Raw genomic sequence first — 26,155 nt, forward strand, 5'->3', positions numbered from 1 at the left:
TCAACACTAAACTAAAAATCTGAGTTATACTTTGTGGCAGTTCGTTAGCAGAAAAAAAATGTTAATCTCTGAACACCAAATCTATAACAAGTAATATTATTGTAAATAACACATAAGCTCTTTTGAAACACTACTTGTCTTATACTATTTAACAAGGACAAGGAATTTTGCAGAAAAGTGAAAGTTAGTTGTTTTTTTTTTTTCATTGGTGATAAATTACAAATGAAACTCATAAAAACTTGATGCTCCTAAACTGACAATAACTTTGGACTGTCAAAATAAGAGCATCACACCCTACAAAATAAAAGTTTTCATATTTTTTCACATCAGGTAATTCCTGTTTTGCGCATTATATGACTGGTTTAAAGAAACAGACTGTGTACGCATTTAGCAGGCATTGTAAGCAGGACAGAAGTGCTGTTGTACTGTGCATCACTGTGTGATAGGTATTTTTCGACAACCTATGTAAAATGAACCACAGACAACTTATGTGAGTTTTTACCAAGCTTTCATGAAAGGAGAAGACGCAGCGGACCGCTCCAGCGAGCTGCCCACCGCGTTCTGAATACCTCCAGTTTGAGCTCGTCTTTTATTATGAAGGAAAAGAGGGAGGTTAGGAGGGAGGATAGGGAAGCAAGACGGGAGAAACAAACTCCTTCTGCACACAGGCAGTTTCTAAGGTAGGGAGTATTCCGATTGATAAGAAGGCACCTGTGGAAACATAATTTAAAGTCTGGGAAACAAACAGTTAACCGTTTCACATGAAGACGAACAGGCAGATGGAGCCTCCTGTTTAGCTTATACACACAGAAGGAAGTTAGAACACTTTACATTAAGAATCACAATAATCTATAACAATATAATGTTGGGTTAATGATCTAAAGTAATAATAAATGTTTGATGTTATAAATGTAAGAATGATAACATAAAAAATTCTAACACTGTGAGTTTGCTTTGGAACAGCTCAGGATGGCATCACCTTCTTTTATACTTAAGGTCAACAATTTTATTACCACCACTTAAATGAAATAATTAGCCATAAAAGTCCACAAATATATTATTTATTTACTTACTTGCAATTAGGTCCTCCTCTTTTTGCCCCACAACAATCAGGCTCTGTCTCCTAGCACTGCCTACATTTCACCATATGATAACTGTTTAAAATATATTCTTGAAATTATGTCATGACTTTTGGTTTAAGAGTGTCACCACAAGATTATCATTTGCCCCCACCAACACATCCTCTGGACACCTTCTGGAGGACAGCCTTTGTTAAGTGTGATGCAGTGTGTGTGTCCTGCCTTGTCTACTCAGTGGGTTGAGTGGGTTGGGTTGCCATGCAGTGTCAGTGACAGATTTGCTCTACAAACATATCTGGCTGTGTTATTTTCTATAAGATCTACACCAAACACAAATCAGCACTAACTGTTAAGAAAATAACAGGATAATTTGGTAATTTCCTACATGAAGTTGGATAAAAATGAATCCTAACTGGTTTCATGATCTGTGTAATTTTGTTTGTGAAAGGCATACAAGTTCCCGTCTCACTGCTGCCCCTCCCTTTTCCTTCAGGTAATGCAGCTTCAGTATGAGAACCGTGTGCTCCTCTCCAACATGCAACGCTACGACCTGGCTTCCCATCTCTCCCTGCGGCCCAGCCCACGAGACAGCGACGCAGAAAGCGACGCGGGCGGGGCGACGAGCGGCCGCCGCGAGAGCGACGAGGACTCCACCTCGTCCCGCTTGCTCCCTCCTCATCGCAAACGGGAGGGCCCCGTGGGCGGGGAAAGCGACTCGGACGAGGTGAGAAACAACAACGGCAGCAGCCGATGCATGACGCCCACGAGGGGCCTCCACACCCCACCGGGTCCCGAGGGCTCCGCCTCCTCTGCCTTGGCTCGCTTCCTCCCTGGCGGTCGCTGTAACCTCCGCGACAGGCAACAGCTGATTGACATTCGCGTGGAAGCGGAGAGGCTGGTGCGCACCATCGACAGGCTCATTGCCGACACGGCCACCATCATCTCCGAGGCGAGGGTGTACGTTTCCAATGGCGATTTGATGTTCGGGAGGGTGGGGGAGGAGGGCGGAGAGGACGACGGGAGCAGGATCAGGGAACATGAACTACTTTATCGCATTAATGCCCAGATGAAGGCCTTCCGAAAAGAGCTGCAAGCTTTCATTGACAGACTGGAGGTGCCAAGGCTCGAGGACAGAGAGGCAGAGGAGCCGCTGTCGGTGAGAGTTAGTCTTTCAGCTTCATGACGGCTTTTCAGAAGTCCTAAATAGAGTACTGACTTTTCTTCTTTTTCTCACCTGCAATGTTTTCCTCAGATGTTCCAACCAATCATTTTGCTCATCCTTATACTCGTCTTATTCTCATCCCTCTCTTATGCCACTATCTTTAAACTAGTCTTCCTGTTTACTCTGTTCTTTGTTCTGTGATATAAGCCATCCTATGTTCAAATCATCCCTGTTTGTGTTTGCTATGTTGATTTCATTTTTCTTCCACCCCCTCCCACTCTCCTTCAAAAAAAAAAAAACCTCCTCATTTGTTGCCATGGTAATCTAAAGCACAGAAAAGCTCAGCACCCGCCCTTTCCGCTCATTAACTGGCTTCAACAACTGGAGTCTCTAATATCATAACAGATCACAATCAGCGTCCTTCTCTACAGAAGGTGAGTGTTTATCTATTTTTTATTTTTTTTTTCATGAATTCATTCTGGGACATTCATAGTTGTCATGGTTACTGCCTGACTGGCACGCGCCTTAAGGAATGATTGGGATTTCTTCTGCTTTTGTTGTTTTTTTATGCTTAAATCTTAATATCTGACAAATGTAGGCTGGTTTGTAAACACAAACGTCAGTTTCCAGTTATATTATTTAGCACCTGTGAACTAATTAGCACTATAAATTATTAGTTTTAAGATGTAATTACCTTTTAAAATGCAGTTAGTTTGAATAGTTTTATTCACTATCACCTTAGAATGCTGCATTTTGTGGTTACTGAAGATATCTTTGTCTAATTATGGTCTTCCGAAACAAAAGACGTGACCACAGTTTGTCCGTGGTGTGATTAAAAAACAATTTTTTATCTTTAACATGTTGTGAATCCAAAATTCTCTTTTTTTTCCAGAAACCTTCCCCTACCATCCTGCTGTCGTTTCCTGAAGGTAAAGTAATGACAAAGTGTGTTTGTTTGTTCTTTCGCCAAGGCAAATGATGATTTATCATATTAGAGAACAGGTGGGGAGAGGATCCAAGGGCGTTTACACTAGAGGGACGACTGATAGGTCAAACGTGGGCTGTTTTTGTCAGGCGATGCTAAAGTTGCCAACAGAACTCTGATTTGGTGCTACGGTTGTCAGTGATGGTGTAATCTTCATAAATACATGCACAGTATTCATACGCTGACATTTTCCACATGTTGTCAAGACAAAGCTCATGACAATATGTTAAGCTTAAAGACAATTATACTTTTTTTTTTTCAAATAAAAATCTGAAAACTGTGTGCATTTTTTAATTAGCCCCATTTGGTCTCATTTAGTTGATGAGCATCTGTGAAGTCTTTGCACAAATTCTCAATTGGATCCTAGCCATATTAGCACATATTTGTGTTGATCTAAACCGTCACATTGTAGCTTTGGGTGTATTTTTAGAGTCATTGGCCAGGATGGTTTTGGTATTAATTGTCCTCCATATTTGGAATTTGGCATTTAGGCTTTACTTAGGGAATAAAGTTGAATTTGGATCTCGTTTGTCAGAACTTCTTATGGTAAACTTATTTTTTCATTTAAGGGCATTATGTTAAGTGTTGGTGGTTATTAATACAAAACAATTTATGACATAAAATCCATTAAAATTATTTGAAATTTGTTGTTGCGGCTTGACAAATGTATGTAATATATATATATATATATATTTGTAAGGCACTGAAACTACAGGCAAAAGGTGTGATTTTTTTGTATCTAAAACAAAAAACATTTGATGTTTCATTTTTATTTTCCTATATGCTCTAGGAACTAATTAAGCCTAAGTGCAAAAGAACAACAAATCACATCTGAAGTTTGAAGAATTCAAAGGATGACCTTAAAATATGCCAACCATGCCACGCATCCACCCGACAGTCTCCTTTCCGTGACTGTGTTCAATAAAGATATTATTGACTGTGACACATTATTACTCACTGTGTCACCCACACCCATTTGGCTTCCTTTGGAAAAATGATTTGCAGCACGGTCAGGTCACAAGACGAAATCTGCCCAGGCCTCCTATAAGCGGAGTAGCAACAGAGGAGCCCATTGGCCGAGACAGCAGCGGCAGCTGAAATAGCTATGTAAACACTTTCCCTCTCTCTGTGTGCCCCGGTAATTATAGCCGGGATGCTGGTGACGACAGTCGTCCCAATGAGACTTCGAATGCTGGAATAAATTTGACATTATGACATTTGATCCCGACTCCGATTGGCGCGCGCTGGGCTGGTGGTATAAAGCCCGGGGACCCCAGCTGGAACAGAAGATGTTTACCCTTTAGCTCAAAGCTCGGGTCTTAACTCTGAGGAAGGGGACCCTTTAAATCGAGTGTTGCTGTGCTTTACGTAACAGAGCGGGGCATAAGAGAAGGGCAGCGACGCGGAGAGAGGGGACTTTACAGCTCCGCAACGTGGGGAGTGAAAGTGCTGGAGAGGATAGGGATCAGAGCGGAGGGAATATTTACTGCAAGACAGGGAGCATTTCTGTGTAGAGTTAAGGTAAGAGCTGCTGGGTTCATTGAGACTAAAAGGCAGGTGTCTTCACTTCTGGAGATGTTAAACATGTACTTTATAACTATTATAGTCTGAACTTGGGAAAAAGAGGAAAGAAACAGGATTTTAACCAGTTTTACACATCTATGCTAGGTTATAAGCCATGTACTTGATTTTTTTAAATAAACTTCCCTGCTCCAGGCATAGATTGTCTCTGTCCAGAGGACATTGAGTCACCTTACTATGCATAGTTACAGGATTATTAATATCTCCACTCTTACATCACAGGTGGGAGGGAAATGGCTAGTACATTCAGGCACTTTCTACAGGGATGCTTGTCATTCTGAATTATGGCAACAACAACGAAAACCCTTCCCCTCCTAACTTTTTTATGCTGCTAAGATTAAAAACAAAAAAAAAACTTTTCAGATGTTGGCAGATTTAATTAGGAAGCTTAAAGTCTAATATTCTAGAAAATGTATAGGAAGATATTTGAATGTCTAACTTTGAAACCCAGAATCGACCTTTAACATCTTGGTCATGTTCCGAGCATCTCGTTGCGTAGTCGGAGTGTTCTGATTCCTGAATGTAGTGAGTGTTGAAGAGGGAGGCTGGAGGTCAAATGCTTGATAAAGATCCGTCTTGTAACACTTGTCGGCACACGTGCTGCAGCGGTACAGTGGATTTTGAAGGAGAATGCCGAAACTGTGGGGCTGTGAATATTTGAAACAGAACAAATAGTCAAACTGTTGAAGCAAAGTCTCGATCTTCCTTAAATATTACTGTTAAAAATAGACACGCAACCTAGATTTTTTGCGTTATCTTGAAATCTAATTTTCTTTCATGCGTTTCTCCTTTTTAGTTATTTCAGGTCATCAGTCCCATCGGTTACCTAACTGCCACCCCAGCTGCGACCTCTGAACGGAAGAGAGCAAAGCAGAAGAAGGAGGGGCGGAAGCAGCTATTCAACAGAGCCTCAGGGTCATCGAACGGCCTGCGTCATGGCAGCCATCGATCTGGAGCTGGGGCTGGAACGCGGCGGCCGGGTGTGGGGGCAGGAGAGGCCCGACACCGCCGACAACTTTGACTCCGAGATGCAGGAGTGGGAGGATCAGCTGCAGGACATCCAGAGAAAAATAGAAGAGGTAAGAATCGATGGGAAAACACATCCAGTGTCAGAGTGGAAAATCAGTTTACACATAATCCAAATGGACTCCTGGTAGTCTCAATTGTCATGTTGCGTTTTACTTAAAAAAAAAAAAAAAAAAGCGATGTAGATCGAGAATATAAAATACTAGTGTCACAGGTAGATTTTGGCCAATATGAGATTCTTGTGGTATAATAACCCTGAGAAAAACCATAACATCATTGTGATAGTACTTCTACAAAAATAATCTATCTGTATTTATTGACCGATTATGACAGTTAAATGACGCTATCTATAATTTGTATTCACTGTTATTTGGATTTTGAACATAGTTAAGCAAAAATGTGGAATAAACAAAAGTAAGCAAAGATTGTCAGGAGCTTTCTGAACCAAAAATTGAACTTTTAGGCACGTTAATTAATCAAGCGGTGTTACCTTGATAAGAAAGGTAGGTGGCGCTTCTTTGGTTCCAGTACCATGTCTGTCTGTTTATTTTCGTTCACAAAATGTTACTGAACAACCAATATTTTTTTTCTTCTTTGTTTGGAAAAAAAGGAAGTGTTCTCCTTTCAAACAGCTGACTGGCAGTGTGCAGCACTAAGTGCGGGAGGGGCAGCATTGAGACTCATTGACTCTTTCAGGCATTGAAAATTTTGGCCTCAACAAAATTTTCTCTGGTATTTCATTAAAATGACCATACTATAAAAACGGAAAAAAAGATAACTTGCATTCATAAACGCAGCAATCTTTACACTATTTCCATCAGCCTTCTCAGCCCCCTGAACTCACCCGCACGAAAATAGATCTGAAATTTTACAGGAAGACAATAAACAAGAGTAGCTTAATATTACCCCTCTGTACTAGGGGTGCTTCCTGATTGTCTCCCCAGGGAGCGGTAATTGGTGCAAAGTGTGTGTACGCTCCACATTAAACAGTTGGCAGCGCACAGACTGACTCGACCTCGTGACCTCGTTGGAGCAGCAGTACAGACAAATGTTAACAAGCTAATTAAACTGGGTTGTGCTGACAGACCTGCGGGACACATTCAGCCTCTCTGTCACTTATACACATAGCCTGAAAGTGGATCTTGAGCGAGGTATCAGACAGATGCTTCTTCAAAGTGGAAAAGCACATGTTGATTACAAATATAGGTTGGGCAGATTTTGCGTAATATCTGTTAGTTACAACAGCGGAAAATAGGTCAAATCAATGTAGAAACAGCAGCGTTTCTACATTGATCTACATGATCTCCTCTTCCTGTTTTGTTTTCAAGCTGTACAACGAAGTTCAGGCCCGCAGAGGAGCCAGCGACATCACTGGTGACGGCCAGAAAAACGGCGACCCATCTGATTGTGAGCTGAGGCAACACGGCGATGTCCTGTTTGCGCCTGGTTCCCGCGGCGGGAATCGCGTCAGAGGTCATGACGGACACGGCTACGGTTGCTGCCGCTCCAACGGGGTCTCAGAGATCGGAGACTTGCTGCAGGATTATCTGGAGAAGGGGAATAAAACGAGCCGGAAGAACAACAGAGCTCGCCACGTGGTGAGTAGATTCCTTGACCCCTCGTGCCTCGTTCAAGATAGGTGGGACGTCCTGTGAGCTGGAGCTGTGGTTCTGACAGGAATGTATTGATTTCAGTTCCCTGAACAGTGCTTACACGGCGAAGTTTAGTTTCTCATGTAGCCCAGTGCACTTATAACTGAGTAGTGGGTAATAAGGGTGAAATGATAAGACTCTCTGTTCCCACTGGACATCAGTAGAAATTCTCCAGTCAGAATTTAATGATCAATTTCCCATCCCTGTTTTTTGGTAAAGCTTTTAACTGCTCTGACCAGTTTTAGGAGATTTCGATTTCGGTTTAGGAACTAAAATCATACAGGTGTTTGTTCGACGTGATGATTGATTCTTAATATTACTTGTAAAGTGAGATTGTGAGAGAAAGCAGCCCATGTGAAACATTGCTTTACTATTTCAAAACCAATATAACATTATTAAGGAAGTGACATTCAAAACTGATGTCAAAGTAATTAGCACAGTTAGCAGGGCTAGCATTACTAAAGGAGTAGTCAACGTGTGTCATTCCCTTAAAAATGTTAACATTTTCAACGTGACGAATGTTGAAAGCTCAAATAGATAAAACAGATCACATCTTGCTCACTCTTGCAGTCTAGATGAATCTTAAGAAGTTGTAAAAGATTTCAAAAAACAGTTTATTCCTCAACAGCTTCTCACATTTATTATCGATACCTCACTCATACTGAAAGTAGTAATCTTCCTCTTCTTTGAGTAACAACTTCCACACCAAAGAATGTTTTTACACGGTGCACCTACTAATCAAAGAAATGTCCGATTTTGGATTGTCCTACCGGCTAGTCGTTGCTCATCTGCCTTTGGACGTTTTCTGTGCCTAAAACAGCCTGGAGGAAACACAAGTTCCTCTTAACCTGTAAGCACCTCAGGATGCCTGAGTTGCTCTCCTATAGCTCTCTCTGGATGGACAGTCATTGGTCAATTCTAGTAAAGAGACCATTTCTATATATGTCTTTAAAGATCAAAATATTTTAGCTGTACATAGCTGAATGATGCCAGAGCTGCTCGAGATTTGGTAAAGACACCATGAACAGACATTAAAATGACTTTGTAATCTCTTTCAGCATTTCAGTGACACAGTTAAGGTGAACCAGGACATCTCTGCATTCCAGGATGAGGCCAGAAGACGATCTGGAAATCACAGGTAGAAGCTTCTTTCACTGACATTTTAAGTGAACAGAAGAATCAAGCCTAGATTTTGCTTTTTTTTTAAGTTCCTTTTTGTTTTGTCTTTTATCTACTGTCAATCCAGGGTTGGACCAGACCAATATTTGAGCACTTTTGAGGAAACTGAAAACATAAAGAACCGAGTATCTCACATGAGGGGTTCCCCCCACAGAGAGGAAAACACTGGTGCGAAGCCCCCTGTTGGACAAAGAGATGCTTCTGCTGCATCAGCACGTTCTCAGTTCCCAGTCCTGACAGCCGAGTCTCCCTTGTTGGACAAAAAGTCCTTCACTCCAGGGATCCTGGGAGACAGAAAATGCAGCAGCCCCTCAGTTCTTAGGAAGTTTGGAGCCATGCTTCAAGAGAACGAGGGCAAGACACTCACCGAATCCGGGGTGGTGACCCATCAGGGACCGTCCCCAGAGGCAAAGTGTCCCACTCCTTGCTGTCAGCGCAGAGCTCTGGGAGTCACCGGAGGAGCCAGCAAGGCGCCAATGCGCGTGCCTAACCAGAAATGCCAAGCAAATTCTGATGTGCTGACAGCAGAGACAGAGCCCAGCCAAGACCGGGGTTCATTATTAGACTCTGCTCGGCATCACTTCAAGGATCAGAGAGAAGGCTGCAGTAGTGCTAAAGGCTCGCAGTCTGCTCCCCAACAGGTCCTGGGGAGATCTCAGGTACCAGGGAGCCCGAAGGTCCGGCCCCGGGCTAACAGCGGGGCAGATAGGGAGGGAGGGAGAGCAAGAAAGCAGCAACTGGAGCCCAAAACAGACTATAGGACAACGAGTCCTTCTCCTGGAGCTCACAGGATTCCAAGGAGGCAGGATGTACATGACTCTGGCTATTTGAGGGATGAAGGACTTATTGAACTGCTGGACATGCTGGAGATCCAGCATGAGTACAGCTCCAGTCCCAGAACGACATACGCGGCTTACAGACAAGAGCCACAGCAGGTTGGTTCTCCTTCACATGTCTTCAGCTCTGCCAGCAACGGATCTCTGAGTAACCGTGAGCCACCTGTTTCCCACCAGGTAAATCCTGCAGAGATGTCTCCAGCAAGACCCAAGAGGAGTTTTTCCCGTCCCGCACGCCCCGCCAACCAGCGACCTCCTTCCAGATGGGCCAACCATACGCCTGCTGCCAGAATCAGTGCCCCGTCAGGCCCGATCTACAGGCCCCCCAGCCCTCTTACTCGCACCTCTAGTCCTGGCCTCAAGCATCGGCCTCCCATTTCCTACTCCCTTCAGACAGAAACTATCATTATGTGACATTTTCCACCTAATGACGTCTGTCCCCATCACCTTGTACAACAACATCTTTGTAAATAATAAGGGCCTCCTGTTTTATGAGTGCTAAAGTGAAATGGGAAACTGTCTCCTGATGTGTTCTAAACATAACGTCCATATTCACTGGTGACGCTGCAGCTTTAAACTTCTTCTGTGCCTAACTTCTATCAACATTTCACCAATTTTGCTTTTGTTGTTCCCAGATATTTCACTTTTTTGTATAAAAATGCAAGTGTTTTTCTATGTGAAGGATTAGCATGCAGCCCCAGTTCGAGGGCGCGCGCCTTCAGCTTTTCTGGTTGATACGTCGAATCAAATGCCGTCTCATTATTGGAGGGTGATCCAGTTGGGACAAAGAGGCCCAACTGGACTGCTGAAAAGTGTTGTTGGACTGTATGATGAAAAATACTGAAGATGTTCAAATAATAGCTGTGACAATTGATTTTAATATGCCTTTCATGTATTTTTCTTGGTAATAAATATGACTGTGCTTAAAGTTAATGCTGATTCCGTGTTTTGGATTGCCTTGTGTCATTCATGTTTGCAGCCTTGATGGTTTATTGCATGTTCATGCTGTGCATATCAACTACCAGCAGGCCAGACGCTCAGACGTTGCGGTGTTCACTGCCGTGGCAGATGAGATTCGTGTGGTTGGAAATGCCTTCGTCCATCCACAGCAGTTTGCAAAAGTATTTTGATGTTTTCATATTTTTTTATTTAGCATTCAGGTGTTTTTTTCTCATTTGGAAATGTATCCAAATAAAAAGCTTTACTATAAAAGAATACAAATCTTTAACTTCTAAAGGAAGAAGCACATCTTTATTTTACCTCTGTCTTCTCCACAATATGACTTCATGTTAGACAAGTTTGCAAAACTTTTTATGTGGCGCTCTCTTAATGTGCTGCCATTTTCTTTCAAACAGCTAGCTTGTTGCTGATTTGCTGCTTTGTGTGATATCGATGTCTTATAATGACCTAATTATGATAAAACCTTACATGTTAGCCAGATCATCTCAGCCAAACACACGATTTTAGTCAACTTTTGGGAGCTAATTTTCGATGGAAAACTTGGAATTTCAATATTCCCCCCCGCCTTCAATCATTGTCTGCAAAATATCCTTCCAGCGTTCGGTATTGGTATTTTTATGTGTTAACACTCTTTCACCCTAATCACACTTTTTCACTTCTATATGTTTTTAAACAATAAAAGGACAAAATTATTTGATTAAACTGAATTCAAATAAGTAAAATATAGCGCAGTTCAAGGGCTGTCATCTAGCAATGCATTTTTAAAGCGATTATTCTCCAAAACCATTTGTCACAATGAATAAACTTCGGAGTACGCCAACACCCTAGAGTCATTATTCAGCAACAGTTATGCTTCCCGTCGTTATCGGGGTATCCAGTGTGCTGCGAGGACAGAGATCACTTTTCCTGCTCTGTGTTTCGCGCCTCATAAGACCGCTTCGACAACCTCTGGCCTCCCTGACACCTCCTGCTCCCTGCAGGGCGAGGCATCGTGCTTTCACACGCTCTCGAGTTCCCACATCTGCACACATGGGGAACAAACTGTGCCGTTATTTGCTACTGTACACATAGAGCGACCACTTCAGATACACAAATGTACGTGCGTGCATGGTCTGGTGCACATTTTCAACCCCGACAGAGGTAGTTCAACTGTGAAAAGCAATTTAAATGCTTTGTGTGAGGATGAACAGTCCCTTGGCCCCATAATGCCTCAGTCCTGTCACCCAACCTCTTGGTGCTATGCAGCACCTCAGACCAAAATAGCAAGCGTGACGTGTGTTTTGGTGCCAGAAATCTTAGCCTGCTGTCTTGGGGGGTATAAATAAAGAAGGGGAAGAGTTTTTTTGCCCCCCCCCCACCCCCCAATGCCTCTCTGTCTCTTTAGCCATATTTCCTTTATCTCTGATATCATTATTTCTCTGCGCCAATGACAAAAAAAAACAACATAATTTTTGAGTTCAAATGACTATTTTCAGATTTCAGAAACTCTTAAGGATTTTTATTTGTTTTACTTTTATTTTTGGTTGTAAAAGTTTTATTTATTCTCTCACAAGTATCAACATAGATCTTCCTCTCTGCCTGCTTTCTGTCTGTGGAGTCTTCTCTCATTCTAGGTTTAATCTGTGTGTGTGTATGACCACCTTCCTTACAGTTTGGCACCTAATTCATGCGCTGGTATTTTAATGAGATGTCCTGCCAGGACTCCTCATCAGTCCTGACCCCCCCGCCTGCATAAAACAAACTGTGAAACAAATCAATAACTGGGTAAATTCTGAAGGATGTGCATTTATTCACCCCCTTCTTCATCCTCTTCTCAAGCTACTGCTCTTCTCTTTGATTCCCTGGTCCGAGACAATCCGGTCAGGCTGACACTGGATGGCAGAGCTTGGCACAGCGTGTCCCTCTGCTTCACAGGCTATTCATAAGAGCTTGGACAGCCGGACGGCAGAGGGAAGAAGAAGGGCGACACAACAAGAGAAGACAGCTGAACCGTAGCCATGGCTTCTTTGACGTCAGCAGGCCAAGACAACACATCCACTCCAGGAAGAAATAAAAACTGCATTAAATCAACTAAAATGTCTGGTTTTTAAATGTTTGTGCTTGCATGTGCTCTCAATTATCAATCCAGACAGACTATGGCGCTTCCTTAATATTATTTGGTTCAGCTCATTTCATGGCTTTGGCTGAAGTAACAGTGCTGATCTGCCCTTTTCAATGAGTTGCTGTGCATCATAACTACGTGTCAATGTGCTGCCTTCCTGGGATCAGCACAGACATTTGAGAACACCCTCTTGGGTTATGTGTCCTATGAGCATTTGAACCAATGGGATCGATACGCAGCCTTTAAATCTACCCTCCCCTCTCTACTGGTCTAATAACTATAAATCTATTTGAAATACACTTGATACACTGGTGAAGTTAGACCATTTTCAAACACATTCTGGGTTACAGAAGTTCCACTGTAAAGTATTGATGTCAGTTACTGACTTCAGGAGTCGGCACCATTGTTAAAGAGGTTTAAAAACAAAAAAGATTAAAAATAAATTCCACTTTTACTGCAGTGTAATCTTACTGAAGACTTTAGACAAAACAGATATTCGAGTAAGTTTATTGAATGGTGGGGGGGGGCGAGAAAAAAAAATCCAACTTTTCAGCATTTTATGCATTCCGTAAAGAAGCGTTGGATGCCTATAGCAGCAGTGTGTGTGACATTCAATCATTTGTATTATTTGTGAGCCAGTACATGAGTGTGGTTTTTAAGTTCTCATAATTACTAAAATTTCCTACATTTATACTTTAATTTTTACCACAATTGATCAATTACCTGATAGTCTAAGGCATCCAAATTCCTTGAGGGGTAGCTATGACATGACACAAAGGCCAAGGTGTCTTTGTCACACATCAAAATGGTAGAGACAACAGTGACCGCACTCAAAAAAAAAAACCACCACCTATTATCATAAATGCAAACCATGTGGAATGGTGAACATTGTGGAGGCCCCAAACACAAACAAGAGGCAGGCAGGTTTGAGAAAAAAACTGTTTTTAAATTTACAGGACACAAGTGAGCAACTGAACCAGAGGGTAACACAGACCACAGAATTTGGCAGATGGATCTGGCAAGGAGTTGACTGAACTGAGAAGCATTCAGGCTGGGGAAGTGATTACTAAACATGGAGCAAGTGTTTGATTAGTGTCAGGCTGCAAGTGGAGAGTAAAGCAACAGGCCAGAAGCAGTGGCCGCTGCATGTTTAAGGGATTCCCTGCCACACATCTGACTTAAATAAATGGGGCGTTTGCATCATGAGGTAATGCAATCACTTCGATCAGGTGTGAAGAACCACGAAGCTGGAAGGAATTGGGGATAGTGGCAGGCAAAATATGCTAATTGAATACACATGTAACGTCAAAACTAACTAAACAGATCATTATTGGTGGAAGAACACATCTTTAATGGGAGTGTCAACAAGTGTGCAGAATGCTGTAATATTTTAGAGGATATTTGGAAGTTAATACAACAAACACTGCACCTGTTACAAATCAAATCTACATCTATATGCAGCCAGAACTTTGTGGCTTTGTGCTCAAAGGATATTATTGCGAAGCATGAAAATAAACTGACTCTGCTTTAGTTGTTCTCTGGAGCCACATATTCCTTCCCTCATCCCCCATCCATCACTCTCGTGATGTCAGACATCACTGTCTCACAGGAGCAATAGACTGGATGGAGTCTACGATAAAATCCTCAGCATGTGTCAGTTGCCGCCGCAACAGACTCAAAATAGACAGTAAAGCGCTTCTTATGTGTATGTCTCAGAAAAATGTGGATAGAGGGGCGACAGGACCACCGTGCTCGTTGAGGCAGCTGAGCATTAAGAGGCCCGGACGACCTGAAACGGAGCTGTTTTACAACCTCCCTTTACAAGACTTGCTCTTTTTATATTTCATAATGTTTCCTAATGTTTTCCATTAGCAACAAGAGATGTTTGCATAAGTCAGTTTACTTCGTGCTGCGGTATGCGTCTATCATCCCACTGCACCGGGCTTCCTCATTCACGGGCTATGCAAAACGACAACAATCTCTGCGTTGTATTTTATTTTTGCAAGCATCAGAGTTTACTGTATTCCTCTTTTATTTAATTGAGAGTATTTTAAAGATATGAAAAATAAATAAGCTACAAAAACATTTACTGATCATGTTAATTTACTTCCTAAATACTCTGCATTTCTAGAATACCTTCTGTACGTGTTCATGAGCCAAGGGTCTCGTTTGCTTGAATTATAAACCTACAGGTCAACTTTTCATGACCCCGCGTGTAGAATCGAATCCCACCACTCCACACTCCATCTCGCACCCATTTATTCTATAAGGTACAAATCGTCCCTTTGGATTGGGAACAGTTAGTCACAGTTTGTCTCCCTCTGTCTTCGTCCAACTGTCCAAACTGTCAGTGCGTCAGTATCCGTCCATTGACTCAGCCATCTCAAGTGGCACATGGCAAGAGCAGCAGAGCAAGAGGCAGAGACATTAAGTACGGAGAGAAGGAGTCAAAAGCACAGAGGATTCCGGAGCTCATTATTAAAATAGAAAGAGGGTCTAAATTTCCCCATCTCTGAAAGGCAACCCACCAGAGTCGCCTTTCAAAACAAGAGCGGCGCTATCGTGGGATTAGCTGGTGTTGCTTGGCAGAGGTGACTATAGGGATCTATTTATCTTGTGACGAATGACAAATTTCAAATTGGCTTCAGTGGACTGGTCAGCTGGGAGCAACTACATTGGCCCTCATCTGGCTCGAGGCCCATTCATGTGACCTTGTTTTCCTCAGTGCATAAACGCATGCTTTAAAGAGGACGCAGCAATGCTGCTAAGGCCTGTTAAGATAATTTACAGTGCGTTGTAGCAGTGGTTAGCTTTCTCAAGGCACTCATTTATCTGGAAATGGAAGAATACATGTGTAAGGCTCATCTACAGATCTACCATGCTCCACCTAAGCTAACAAGCAGGTCATGCAGAGGACTAATTAGAAAAGGAGAGATGGCACTTAATGCGTTCATTTCACAAATCCGCCCTTAAGAGTTGGAAGAAGAAAACAATTGCTGGAAAAAAAAGATTTTCCAGACCAGTGTAGGAAGCAAAGCCAACATGTAGAAAGGGGTTTTCTCTTTAGATGACGATTGTATCAATAAATAATATTTTGAAACACTGAAGGCCTTAATCCAGTTAGAATTCAGTTGTAAGACCTAAAAAGTGATTGTTCTGAAGCTTTTCATCCAAAACGACCGTCCAAATGATGACGACACTCCATAATTCAGAACTAAGACAAAATGCTCGCAGGGTTGAAAGCGTCCCTATTTTCTCTTCAAATACAAAGTTGCTTGCTATTTCCAAACACTTTAATTTCACATAACAAGAAGACCCGTCTTCAAAGTGAAGGTGTATGTCCCTGAGTGCCTATGTCATAATCTGATTTTTGAAGTAATGGCTCCTTCCTAGTGGCTTTTCAGAGTCAGCACAAACAATTTTTTGGCCATAACACATTCTGGGATATAGAGCCCGTCTCCTCTCTCCACTGAAGAATGACTGGACTTTCCAATGTTGATCATGCTTTCATATAATTAAACATATGGACATGTTGGTATCCCTCCGTGAATGATGGAAAAACCCACAATGGTCACTGAAAACCTTGAAAATGACAAAACCAATATTAAATATAAATTTGTGGAAAATTAACCAATGAAAATCAGACAGTATTTTTGAAAAGTGGTTCAACAGAACCACATAATAAAAATTTAAAAAAAAAAAAAAAAAAAAACTCATGAAATTGGCCCGGACCGAAATGTCCACAATCCTTGTGGACACAGAAGGAAGCATTTTGTTTGAGGCACCGCCTCAAAAACATTTACAGGCTTCCGTCCAATAAATTTTTATTTGAATTTTTCGCAGCCATGACAGAATAATAATAACAATAACTCCAATAGTTGTTATTCGCCAGGGTTCAGATAGAGAGAAGACTATAATTGTAACAAACCAATTATCCGGTCTGTTGCAATCCATTATGTAGTTATGAGAGTGTAAAATGTGTTATTTGTGTTATATTAATATTGTGTTACTTACTTTCCACAGCATTAAACTTTTCCTACATGTAAACTGAGGTCAGGAGCAGGAATAAAGTTCCCCATCATGATCAGGCGAACATAACTAAAAGTCTGCCTGGCATCAGCAAGCTCATAGATGCCATCTTTCAGCCACGTCTCATTCACTACAACTATTTAAGTCCCACATCAGTGTAGGCTGGTGATGTAAAACAAACATTTAGGTCAGCTAAAGACAGTATAACGTCATGATTAACTCATCTTCAAGGATAGAAGTTGGCTTTTATGTGGCAGTATATCAAAACGCCATTCCAATTAGAGGGAGGAAAATACTGATAAACGCCTAATTTCAATATTTATTAAGAGTCGTGATATTTAATGATTGTAATCAAGAGCTGCGGTGGATATTTTTGTGCATGCACCAAACTGCACCAAGTTTTTGGATCTTTTGTTTCACTTTCCCTGCACATCAAGCTTCTAGGTGGAGAACTCATAAATTGCATCATTATATTCTGCTGTATTTAGACATAAGACTTACCCTGGACTTTATGATTTTAGGCGTCATCATAGTAATAATGTGATATGTTGCTGATATAAATGGTTCAGTAGCCCCAGGATTAGGAAGACATGTCACTTGATAGGCTCTAATGGTGTGAGGTCGATGAGAGTTACAGTAGGAGTGAAGTCATTGCTGGCTCCTGCAGCGGTGAGCTACCCTGTCTGCGAATCTAAAGGTTTTATGGCTAGAAATACTGTACAATGAATAAAATCTAAAATTTGCAAATCTGCAAGAAAATGCAATAGAAATATTTGAACATGGGTGTCTTGAACAAACAAAATGAGCCTGAATTTAGAAAAGGGGAAAAAAAAATGCTTCATATAAGTCAGCAGACACGGCCAGTCCATATTGTTCAACAATAAAAATGGTCATAAATAACCTCCACATTAACAAAGCTCAGTTATGAGCCTCAGGGTGATGAAAGATGCATATGAAGGGACTATTTGTGGAGGTGCTGGAGACAGGGTGTGTGTTTCCAGGCGTGTGAAGGAGTGGACAGCAGGAGGTCTTCAGCCATAATATGGTGCACATATTTAACGTGCAGCTATGTGTCTGAAAACATATAGTAGCATAGTCTCCTCTCTGTCTATCTGGCCGTATCATATGCAGCATGCCCAGACCAAGGGGCCTGTCAGTTGTAAAGCATGAAGTCAGGGTGCCTGTGACTTTCGTGTAGCATGTTGTTGTTCTTTTTTGTTTTTTTTTTGTTGTTTTTTTTGCTCGTACCTCTGCCTTCATCCTTCCCTTTGTCAAATATCTTTTGATCATACACCCTTCCTTCCTCCCTCCCAGATAGATAGATAGAGCTAGCTAAGTAACTCTAAAGCTAACTAGAACTATCTACCTAAGTAGCTTTCTAATTACCTAGATGGTTATCCAGCTAACTATCTATCTAGTTATCTAACTGTCTAGCTAACTAGTGCTACCTAGCTATCTTAATCTAGCTATCTAGCTAGCCAGATCAAGGGACTAGACAACAGAACACATCTTGTTCTGTTGTCTCCACTTATTTTCACATTAAATATAATTATATTCACATTAAATATAATTATATTCACGCGCATATTGTTGAATTGTAAGATTCAACAATATGTGCGAGTGACTGGTAATTGAGAGTTTGAAGGTCAAAACCACTGCTGACAAAAAGAAAATTCAAAGCCCCATCTCACATAAAAAAAACAAACAAACAAACAAAACATCTTGATACCCTAAACCCTTGGGATATTATACGGAAATACTTTGAGAGCTAATGTGACAAAAGTGGACCTGTCTGGACGTGGATCCTCATTCAGAAGATAACAAAGCATTTCAGTGAAAAGAACACCAATCTGAAGAGTAACATGGTGGTAGTGATTTGGCGTATTCTTCCACACATAATGAAACCATGAATTTTGCTATCTATCATAGAATCCTGAAGAATGTCCAGACTTTACGACCCAAAGCTCAAGCACACGTGGATTAGGAAGCAGGATCTGAAGCACACAAGTAATTCCTCCTCTGAATGGTTTAAAAGAAGAGAGGTTTTGGAGTGGACTCGTCAAAAAACTGAACTTAAATCCGACTGAGATGCTGTACAATGACCTCAAACATCCTAAAAAAACATTAAGTGAATTAAACCAAAGAAATCTCTAAGGGCAAATACTTTTTCATAAGACTGCATGTTTTAACTGTTAGTTTTTATTTTATTTTTTAATTTAATGTTTGTTCACTCTACTTTATATTATAGAGAAACATTATCCTGTTTTGCAATGAGCTATTTGGTATACAGCAGTTTTGCAGATGTAATGATGGAAAAAACAGACAAATGTACCCTGAAGCCACATCTGGACTGACTGTTTCTCTTGACTCAATGATGGTCTTCCAAGTTACTGGAGACTTCTTTGCATCTATGGCTGCATTCATCTTTCCATACTTTCCATTCTGAAGTCTGCATGGAGCTCATTAGTCTTCATTTTGAACCTGTGATGAAAAAAAAGAACATGAAAAACAACATCAGATGGCTATACATGTGGAAAAAGTGTCTTTTACAAACTGCAAACATGTGGTTGTTATGGTTACTTTTTGTGCAACACACAGACAGTCTTTGGAAACTCAGGCGAGACACTGGCCAAAATCTGTCCCATTCAGTCATGATTCTAATTCAACTCACATTCCAACTGCAGACAAACAGCCTGGGGTTTCCCTCTCTTGGCGAGAGCTGCAGCTCAGGAGCTTTAGGAGTAGCATGTTAATTCACCAATTATATCCAATTATCACTACTATGAATGTTTCTATGCTTTGCATGAAGTTCTCTGATCACATTAGTTTAATGTGAATATAAGTGGAGAACTGTGACTTTAAAATGACATCTCTTAGTGGACATTTTTAAGTCTGTGCAATACAGTTGGAGCACATGAAAGCAAGCATATGTGATTTCGATTAGACTGAATTATAGCCTACATATATGCTGCTATGGATACAGTGAATGTAAAGGTCCACAAATGAATATCTCTCTGGTTTTCTGGAGCTTGATGAAAAGTTTTGGATTAAAGGTTTTAGAATAAGGTTATTTTGTGCAACAGCTCCGCCTGGTGGACAAAATCAGAGCACCTAGGAAAACAACAAGTTTAAGCTACTCCAGATATGAACCAGAATAAATAAATGGAATTACCAAAATTATTTCATAAAAGCAAAAGAAAATAATAATAAGAGGAAATATGCTTTTAGATGTTTTTATGACTTTCTTCAGTTTGATGTTACATTTATTAATGAACAGTGTCTTTCAACACAAAATGGGCCACCATTTTGTTACACTTCAACAAACTTCTCTCAATGGTTTGATGAAATTTCGGCCCATTCCTCCTGGTGTAACTGAGTCCAGTTTGTAGACCGAATTGTTTACAGTCTGTGGAGAGGATGTCAAACAACTGGTCAGGTCTGTCACATTAAATCTGGAAGATTTAGATGGACTTTGTCAAAGTAGCTCCAAAACATTGACTTTTGTGTAACCACTTCAGAACTAATTGTCCATAATCTTACCATTTAGAAGATGCACTTGTGCATAAGCATACTTTTTATTTTCTTGATAAAGCCACTGCTTTTTTTTTCTACATTTTTTTTACATTTCAGGTATGCCTACACGGCAGCTTTGCTCTAGAAAAATAAAGGATATCTGGAGAGGTATCCTGCCTACTTGATCAACTTGATTATATCAAAAAGAGCCTTGGATTATTTTGCACATTATTTCCTAAATCATGTTAATCTCTGGGACAAAGAACCCAGAGATTCTTCTGGACCAGTATGATGGCTGAACATTGCCATGTTGTTTTATATTAGTGTACAATTGTTTTAGCAGATGAACGTGGCACCTTCAGACATCTGAAAACTGTATCTATAAAACAGTCTTTCTCAAATTGTGGTCCCAGAACACTGGTGGTCCGCAGGCGCCCCCTAGTGGTCCGCGATATACTGCATATAAACGACCGTTTATTTGCCGTGACGTTAGCTCAAATTGCGACGCCAGTTAGCTTACCAATGGATTGTGTTAAAAATAATTATGGAAAACTGGCTTAAAACCGGGTCACTCGAAAGAAAAGCTGCAGATACCGGTGGAAGGAAAACAAGTCCAGGTCATAGCTGCTGAGTGTTGATGTGTCAGTTCACTCGCGATTAGATTCCTTTGAACGGCTCTATGCGGTGAGTGGTAGGACCGTCTCAGTTAGTGAGAACTGTTCTTTGTTTATAAGACTTTGCTTGGTAATGAGCAGTGGTGGAGAAAGTACTCAAAAAATGTACTTAAGTAAAAGTACAAATACACAGACAAAAATGTACTCGTTACATCCAAGTCGCATTGCTCTTTTTTTCCCATTAAAATGTGAAGTTCGGGGCCTTAAGGTGGCGCCGTAAAATCCAAGCAATAACGTGACTTACGTGTCTGTTGTCACCCATTGCCTCCCCCTTTACTCGCACGGAGCTCCAGACATGCGCAGTGGCTTCCTCTGAGCTGGAGAAGATGTCTGTCTAATCGTCAGTAATATAATAGCTGCAAAAATCATAAGATATGGCGACATGTAAAATCAGCAGCGCTTCGCTTTCACAGACGGTGGGGACTTCGTCCAACTTTTAGCGTCACTTGGAAGGAAAGCTTAAAGAAAGGTAAGCTATACGCAACTTGGATGTAACGAGTAACGCAACAGTTTTGTAGAAATGTAGTGAAGTAGAAAGTACAGATACTTACTGTAAAATGTAGTGGAGTATTTTTATTTAATTAAAAATGATAAAATTAAATAAACACAATAGATAAATACCATCGATAGAAATGGGTTAATTATATTTATATTTAATGGTGCAGAAAAGGATTTTTGTTTGTTAAAGCAATTCAAGTCTATTTTTTTAATTGTGCTTCTAAATCACAAATAGCCCTAACTGTTATTAATGCGCACAATACTTGGTAGTAAAGAACAACTTTTTTTTATTTTCCATATGTTTGATATCATTAGAAAGCTTAGACTCCTCACTTACAGAATCTACTCAACATGCCCAAGTAGACGTGTTCGTGGCTTTGTTCTGGCCAGGCACATTTACCAAACATCACCACAAAGATAGATAGTGGCAAAGCAAACAATAAATGAGTTAAGAGACTAATATTTTCATTTCACGTTTAATCATATATTAAGATGCGTTATGCAGTAACCCATACCCTTATGGTTAATGTGTTTTAACTAATGATTTTAGAAAATCATTCTGGAATTTAGCAAAAATATTAGTAATACAACCTGACATAAACAGGACATGGTTGATGTAATTTAATGTCACAAGTCAGTTTTTTTTTTTTAATTTACAGCATGTATTAGTTATTAGGGGTGCACTGATGGCAGTTTTCTGGCCAATCACCAATCTTAAAAAAGCCTGAGCTGGCGATTCAGATTTTGTTTTGCAACCCTAGTTTTTAAATGAATGCTTCATTGTTGAAACTTTGTTTTTTAAAAAAAGTCATTCAGCAGCATGTAATTTTAAGTCACTAATTAACACTTTAATAGCTTCACAACACATCACTAGAGAAACACAACACAAATGAAAAAAAAAAAGATAGTCACCCGCACACAAAAAGAGTCCAACTGAGAAAAGACGACCAAAACCAGCAGGAGGAAAAGGGAAAGAACCAGAGCGAGAGCGTAAACAGGCCGAACTCATCCAAGAACATGTCAGTGCAGCTACTTTGATAGTGGCTCCATTAGGAGTGCTCAGTCAAAAATAGAAACCCAAATGTGTGCTCCTGAACATAGAAACAAAAACTTTCCAGTGGATCTGCCAGTAGCTTTTCAGCACCCAGCGCTGTTCACAACGGCACCAACAGTCCATAATTAAAACAAGACACTAAAATAGAGGGAATACAGCCTCCCTCTGCTCTCTCTCTCTCTCTCACACACACACACACACACACACAACGCTTATATAACCTCCTGTTTCAGTTTCAGCATTTCACATCCTGAGTACCTGCATTTCAAACTGAAAAATAAGTGCAACATGAAGGGGAAAAAAAGCTGTTAACCATCCGCAGTGCTTATGCAAGTTGCTACATTTTAGCTTCATTTTCACTTCATCACCCAGAAATTTAAAACAAAAAAATGATTAAATTATCAGCCAAAACTAAAAAATAAAAATCACTCAGCTAAAAAGATTTGGGAGAAAAGTTATGGTTTGACTTGAAAATAAGTTTTGTGTTTGGCAGAAAAAGAAATGCAAAAAAAAAAAAAAAAAGTTTCTCTTAAAATGAAACTCACCAAAACGAGAAGTGTCTCTACATGAGCCAAGAACACAGCCACAGGGGGGCGCTCCACAGATCATAGATATATGCTGGAACTCCTGTGAGTTATTAGTGGATTATTTAACACTTACAATAAAGCAAGGGAAGATATAAGGGAAGAAAGAAAATGTAGGATGGAGGGGCAAACAGAAGAGGAACGAGAGACAGAAAAAAGGAAGGACACAACGAGGCAAAAAGGCTGAATGAAGAGAAGATTGAATAGATTAATGCATCCAACTATTTAAGCGGCCTGAAGATTCAATACTAAAGGAATTAAACCATGTATTTTTGCTGCCACCAGTACAGAACTGGGCCTGGATACATCAGAGTTCCAGCATCTGTCCAGGAACTGTTGAAGCGTCCACCTGTAATAAAACCAGATTGTTTTATATCTGTAAGAAAACAGCCCTTTTCTTGCCGCTTATGTTTTTGTAATGGAAAAGGCTTTAAACACATGATATGTATGTTTCTTCTAATTTTGTCGACCTGCTGCAAATTATTTTTATTGTTGTAAAGCTTCAGCAGACAGGCTATAATTATTTTAACGTAAAAAATAGGCAGACACAAAAATCACATTTGGCACATTATCACAATAAAGCAGCGGTGTTTCTCCTTTTAATCGGACCTTTGAGATGAATTGCGTCTTCAGACATTATTTTTTGCTGAGCTGATTCGAGTCTTATGAAGTGAAGACCCCTCCGGCGGGCTATACTTCTGTGACGGTGCACTGTCCATCAGGACTGCGCGAGCGGAGGGTGAGGCCGGAGCCGGAGCTGGACGGCATGCCTCTTGGAGGAACTCTGGTTGGCTGGTTCTCCCTTAGCGGCCTCCGTGTGCGTCTTCGTCGCTCCTCAGACTCTCCTCTCCTCTCGCCGTCTTCCTCCTCCTCTTCACTCTCACTGCTCCCCGACGCAGACTCGTACGTCTGCAGCTCGCCGTCTCCTTCCAGCTCTTCGCCCTCTGGCTGGCTGATTAGCAGCTGAGAGAAAGACTGTTCCAGAGGCGACGGAGACGGAGACAGAGGGCTGCCGAGATGACGTCCGAGGAGCGTTTGAGGTCTGATAGGAGGAAGGGGAACCAAAATCCCAAAGGATGAAGGCTGGGGCTGACCTGTGGAGTCAGAGCCATCAGCTGAGCTCACGCGCTCTGCTGCAGCAGAGACCGCCGCTGGTAAAGCGGGGACGGAGACGGGCTCGGAGTCCAGCCTCAGTCCTGCCACGCCCTTCTTAGGGATATCAACTACGTCCCTCTTCATCTTGCGCCGGCGGCCGTGCTCGTTCCGCCGATACTGCACCATATTCTCCAGGTCCGCCACGTAAAGGAACCCTGCGATCAGCATCTCGGTGCTCTTCCTCCCCTTCACGAAGGCCTCCTCCAGCTCTCGGCTGGTGCGCTCGTCATACTGCCACCAGCCGTTGCGCCCCTCGTAGTACCACGTGTAGTCTCCGCGCGACTCGCTCCCGCCGCGGTTCAGACCAGCGGCCGCGGCTTTCAGTTCCTCGAGGGAAAGCAGGACCGGGCGCTCCAGGAAGTCCTCTGGGATTTCCTGCCGGCAGAGAGCACAGCGCTTGCTGTGCCAGGAGGCACCTTTCACGCACAGGAAGCAGAAGACATGGCAGCAGGGGAGACGGACAGGGTGGACGCAGCTCTGCAGGCAGATGGCGCACTCTGGTGGTACAGCAGCAGCTGCGGTGGTGGTGGTGGAGCTGCAAGAGTCGTCTTCTGTATCTTCTTTAAGCTTGGAGGGAGCTGGGGTGTTCACAGACAGGTTCACTTCTCCACACCCGGCCATGCTGCGGAGAGAAACCGAGCCGTCATGGTAAACCTGGTGGGAAGTTTGTTCCTTTCTGCACTTAAGTGAACAGCTTAACTAGTTTGGTAAATACTTGCTATGCGTCTCTTGTAGCTGGGGTCTCTTGTTGCTATGCCCTGTCCTCCTCCTCGCCCTGAAATACAACAAAAAGCCAGCATACAGGGTGAAAATCTCACACAGGACAGTTTTCTTGAGCACGCCAAACTGTACACATTATGCAGACAACAATAGTTTTGAAATGTCCATTTTTTTTCTGATTTTACTTCATCTGTGGTTTGATGATCAGTAACTCCAAAAACATAAAGTATCAATCTTGGGGTTTTAATCTGAGACAGTCAAATGAAAATGAACAGATTTAGATTCCTAGATAATTGATTATGGTAACTTCTTACCGGTGCAACCACTTTCAGACTTCTTCTGCATTTTTTTTTGGTCACTTTAAAATGTTTAATCAAAAACTTGTAGAATTTATAGTGATTTTTTGTTTGTAACGCTCTGACAGCTCCGCTGTCATGGGGAAACAGGTGTTTGTTTCTGGTAACGCCCATACATACACAACCCACATCAACATCTCGGAATTACTAAAAACCAGATTTAAATGAAAATATTCTCTAGTAGCAAACATTTTTATCCGTTTTCAAAAGAATGCATTTTGTCATAAACAATATAAATTCTAATAAATGAAGCTACAAAACGCTGTTTTAACAGTGGTAACTAAGCCATTCAAGCTAAGCTAACGTTAGCATACTGTTAAATTGCTAACAAAATAAAGTTTCTCCTGTCCTGTCGCGACCTCGGATGTTTTTCCTGTCTAATGGAGAGTAATGCAACTGCCAGACGATCAGCTGAGTTAAAACATTTCCCAAACTAATATTATCTTTTCACCTCCAGTAGAATATTGTTATGTTAGCCTGTAGGTTAGGGGTTAGCTTTTAGCTAGCTTACCTGAAAACAGGAGACTCCTACAACGTCTGCACTTGATGTCCAGATGGAGATATTTATAAACCCCCAGTCATTTTTCACTGCGTATAAAGATGAGACAACCAAATACAGTGTTTTAGCACTGATAGAGCTTGAGGTGTGGCGGCGGCCCTCCCAAGTCCTGAGCTGTCTTTAGTGACCAGAGGGGGCGCTAACGCACAGACATTGACACACACTACTGCAGCTGCGCACTTAGGTCCTAATTGTTTGAGCAAATTTTTCTCTTCTTTTTATGTAATTAAATAATGTGCCCCTGTGTTAAGTTAATGTAGGTTCATTTGACATGATATTTTAGGCATTAGTGTTCAAAAGGAAGAATTAAAGTTTGTTTAAATGTTTCAGAAAGACGTAAAGATTAAGTCTTTCTGTTTGAAATATAATCTTTTTGCCATAAAAATCCTTTTTATTCTATTATATATACTGTACACAGTATATATAATAGAATAAAAAGGATTTGACCTGTA

At 41.3% G+C, this 26,155-nt stretch overlaps 3 protein-coding genes across 8 annotated transcripts in view; 2 read left to right on the plus strand and 1 right to left on the minus strand.

Moving 5' to 3' along the window:
• The window catches only part of LOC106949269 (protein SOGA3), a 9,995-nt gene extending 7,469 nt beyond the window's left edge, over positions 1–2,526 (plus strand). For both annotated transcript variants that reach the window (XM_015035399.1, XM_015035400.1), the window contains 2 exons: positions 1,573–2,235; positions 2,332–2,526. In XM_015035399.1, coding sequence (XP_014890885.1) covers positions 1,573–2,235; positions 2,332–2,442 — 774 coding nt within the window. In that variant the 3' untranslated portion in view covers positions 2,443–2,526. The remainder of the gene's footprint in view (positions 1–1,572; positions 2,236–2,331) is intronic.
• Positions 2,487–10,433, plus strand: LOC106949270 (uncharacterized). Of its 3 annotated transcripts, XM_015035403.1 has the most exons (7): positions 2,487–2,675; positions 3,134–3,170; positions 5,604–5,886; positions 7,162–7,431; positions 8,544–8,623; positions 8,732–9,599; positions 9,678–10,433. In XM_015035403.1, exons 3-7 carry the CDS (start codon positions 5,743–5,745, stop codon positions 9,912–9,914), a joined length of 1,599 nt encoding a protein of 532 aa, XP_014890889.1. In that variant the 5' UTR covers positions 2,487–2,675; positions 3,134–3,170; positions 5,604–5,742; the 3' UTR covers positions 9,915–10,433. The 3 variants fall into 3 exon arrangements, with proteins under 3 accessions (XP_014890889.1, XP_014890887.1, XP_014890888.1); XM_015035401.1 differs by having other exon boundaries at positions 8,732–10,433; XM_015035402.1 differs by lacking the exons at positions 2,487–2,675; positions 3,134–3,170 and adding an exon at positions 3,997–4,747 and having other exon boundaries at positions 8,732–10,433.
• A 12,945-nt stretch (positions 10,434–23,378) lies between these two features.
• On the minus strand, positions 23,379–25,865 carry LOC106949272 (E3 ubiquitin-protein ligase rnf146). Of its 3 annotated transcripts, none has more exons than XM_015035407.1 (3): positions 25,656–25,865; positions 24,788–24,843; positions 23,379–24,690 (listed from the first exon to the last, which is right to left on the minus strand). In XM_015035407.1, exon 3 carries the CDS (start codon positions 24,687–24,689, stop codon positions 23,604–23,606), a length of 1,086 nt encoding a protein of 361 aa, XP_014890893.1. In that variant the 5' UTR covers position 24,690; positions 24,788–24,843; positions 25,656–25,865; the 3' UTR covers positions 23,379–23,603. The 3 variants fall into 3 exon arrangements, with proteins under 3 accessions (XP_014890893.1, XP_014890894.1, XP_014890892.1); XM_015035408.1 differs by having other exon boundaries at positions 24,769–24,843; XM_015035406.1 differs by having other exon boundaries at positions 24,784–24,843; positions 25,656–25,864.
• Between the last annotated feature and the right edge of the window lie 290 nt (positions 25,866–26,155).

Source organism: Poecilia latipinna, unplaced genomic scaffold, assembly GCF_001443285.1.
Source record: "Poecilia latipinna isolate Pla-1442-1.1 unplaced genomic scaffold, P_latipinna-1.0 Scaffold334, whole genome shotgun sequence".
NCBI classification, from domain to species: Eukaryota; Metazoa; Chordata; class Actinopteri; order Cyprinodontiformes; family Poeciliidae; genus Poecilia; species Poecilia latipinna.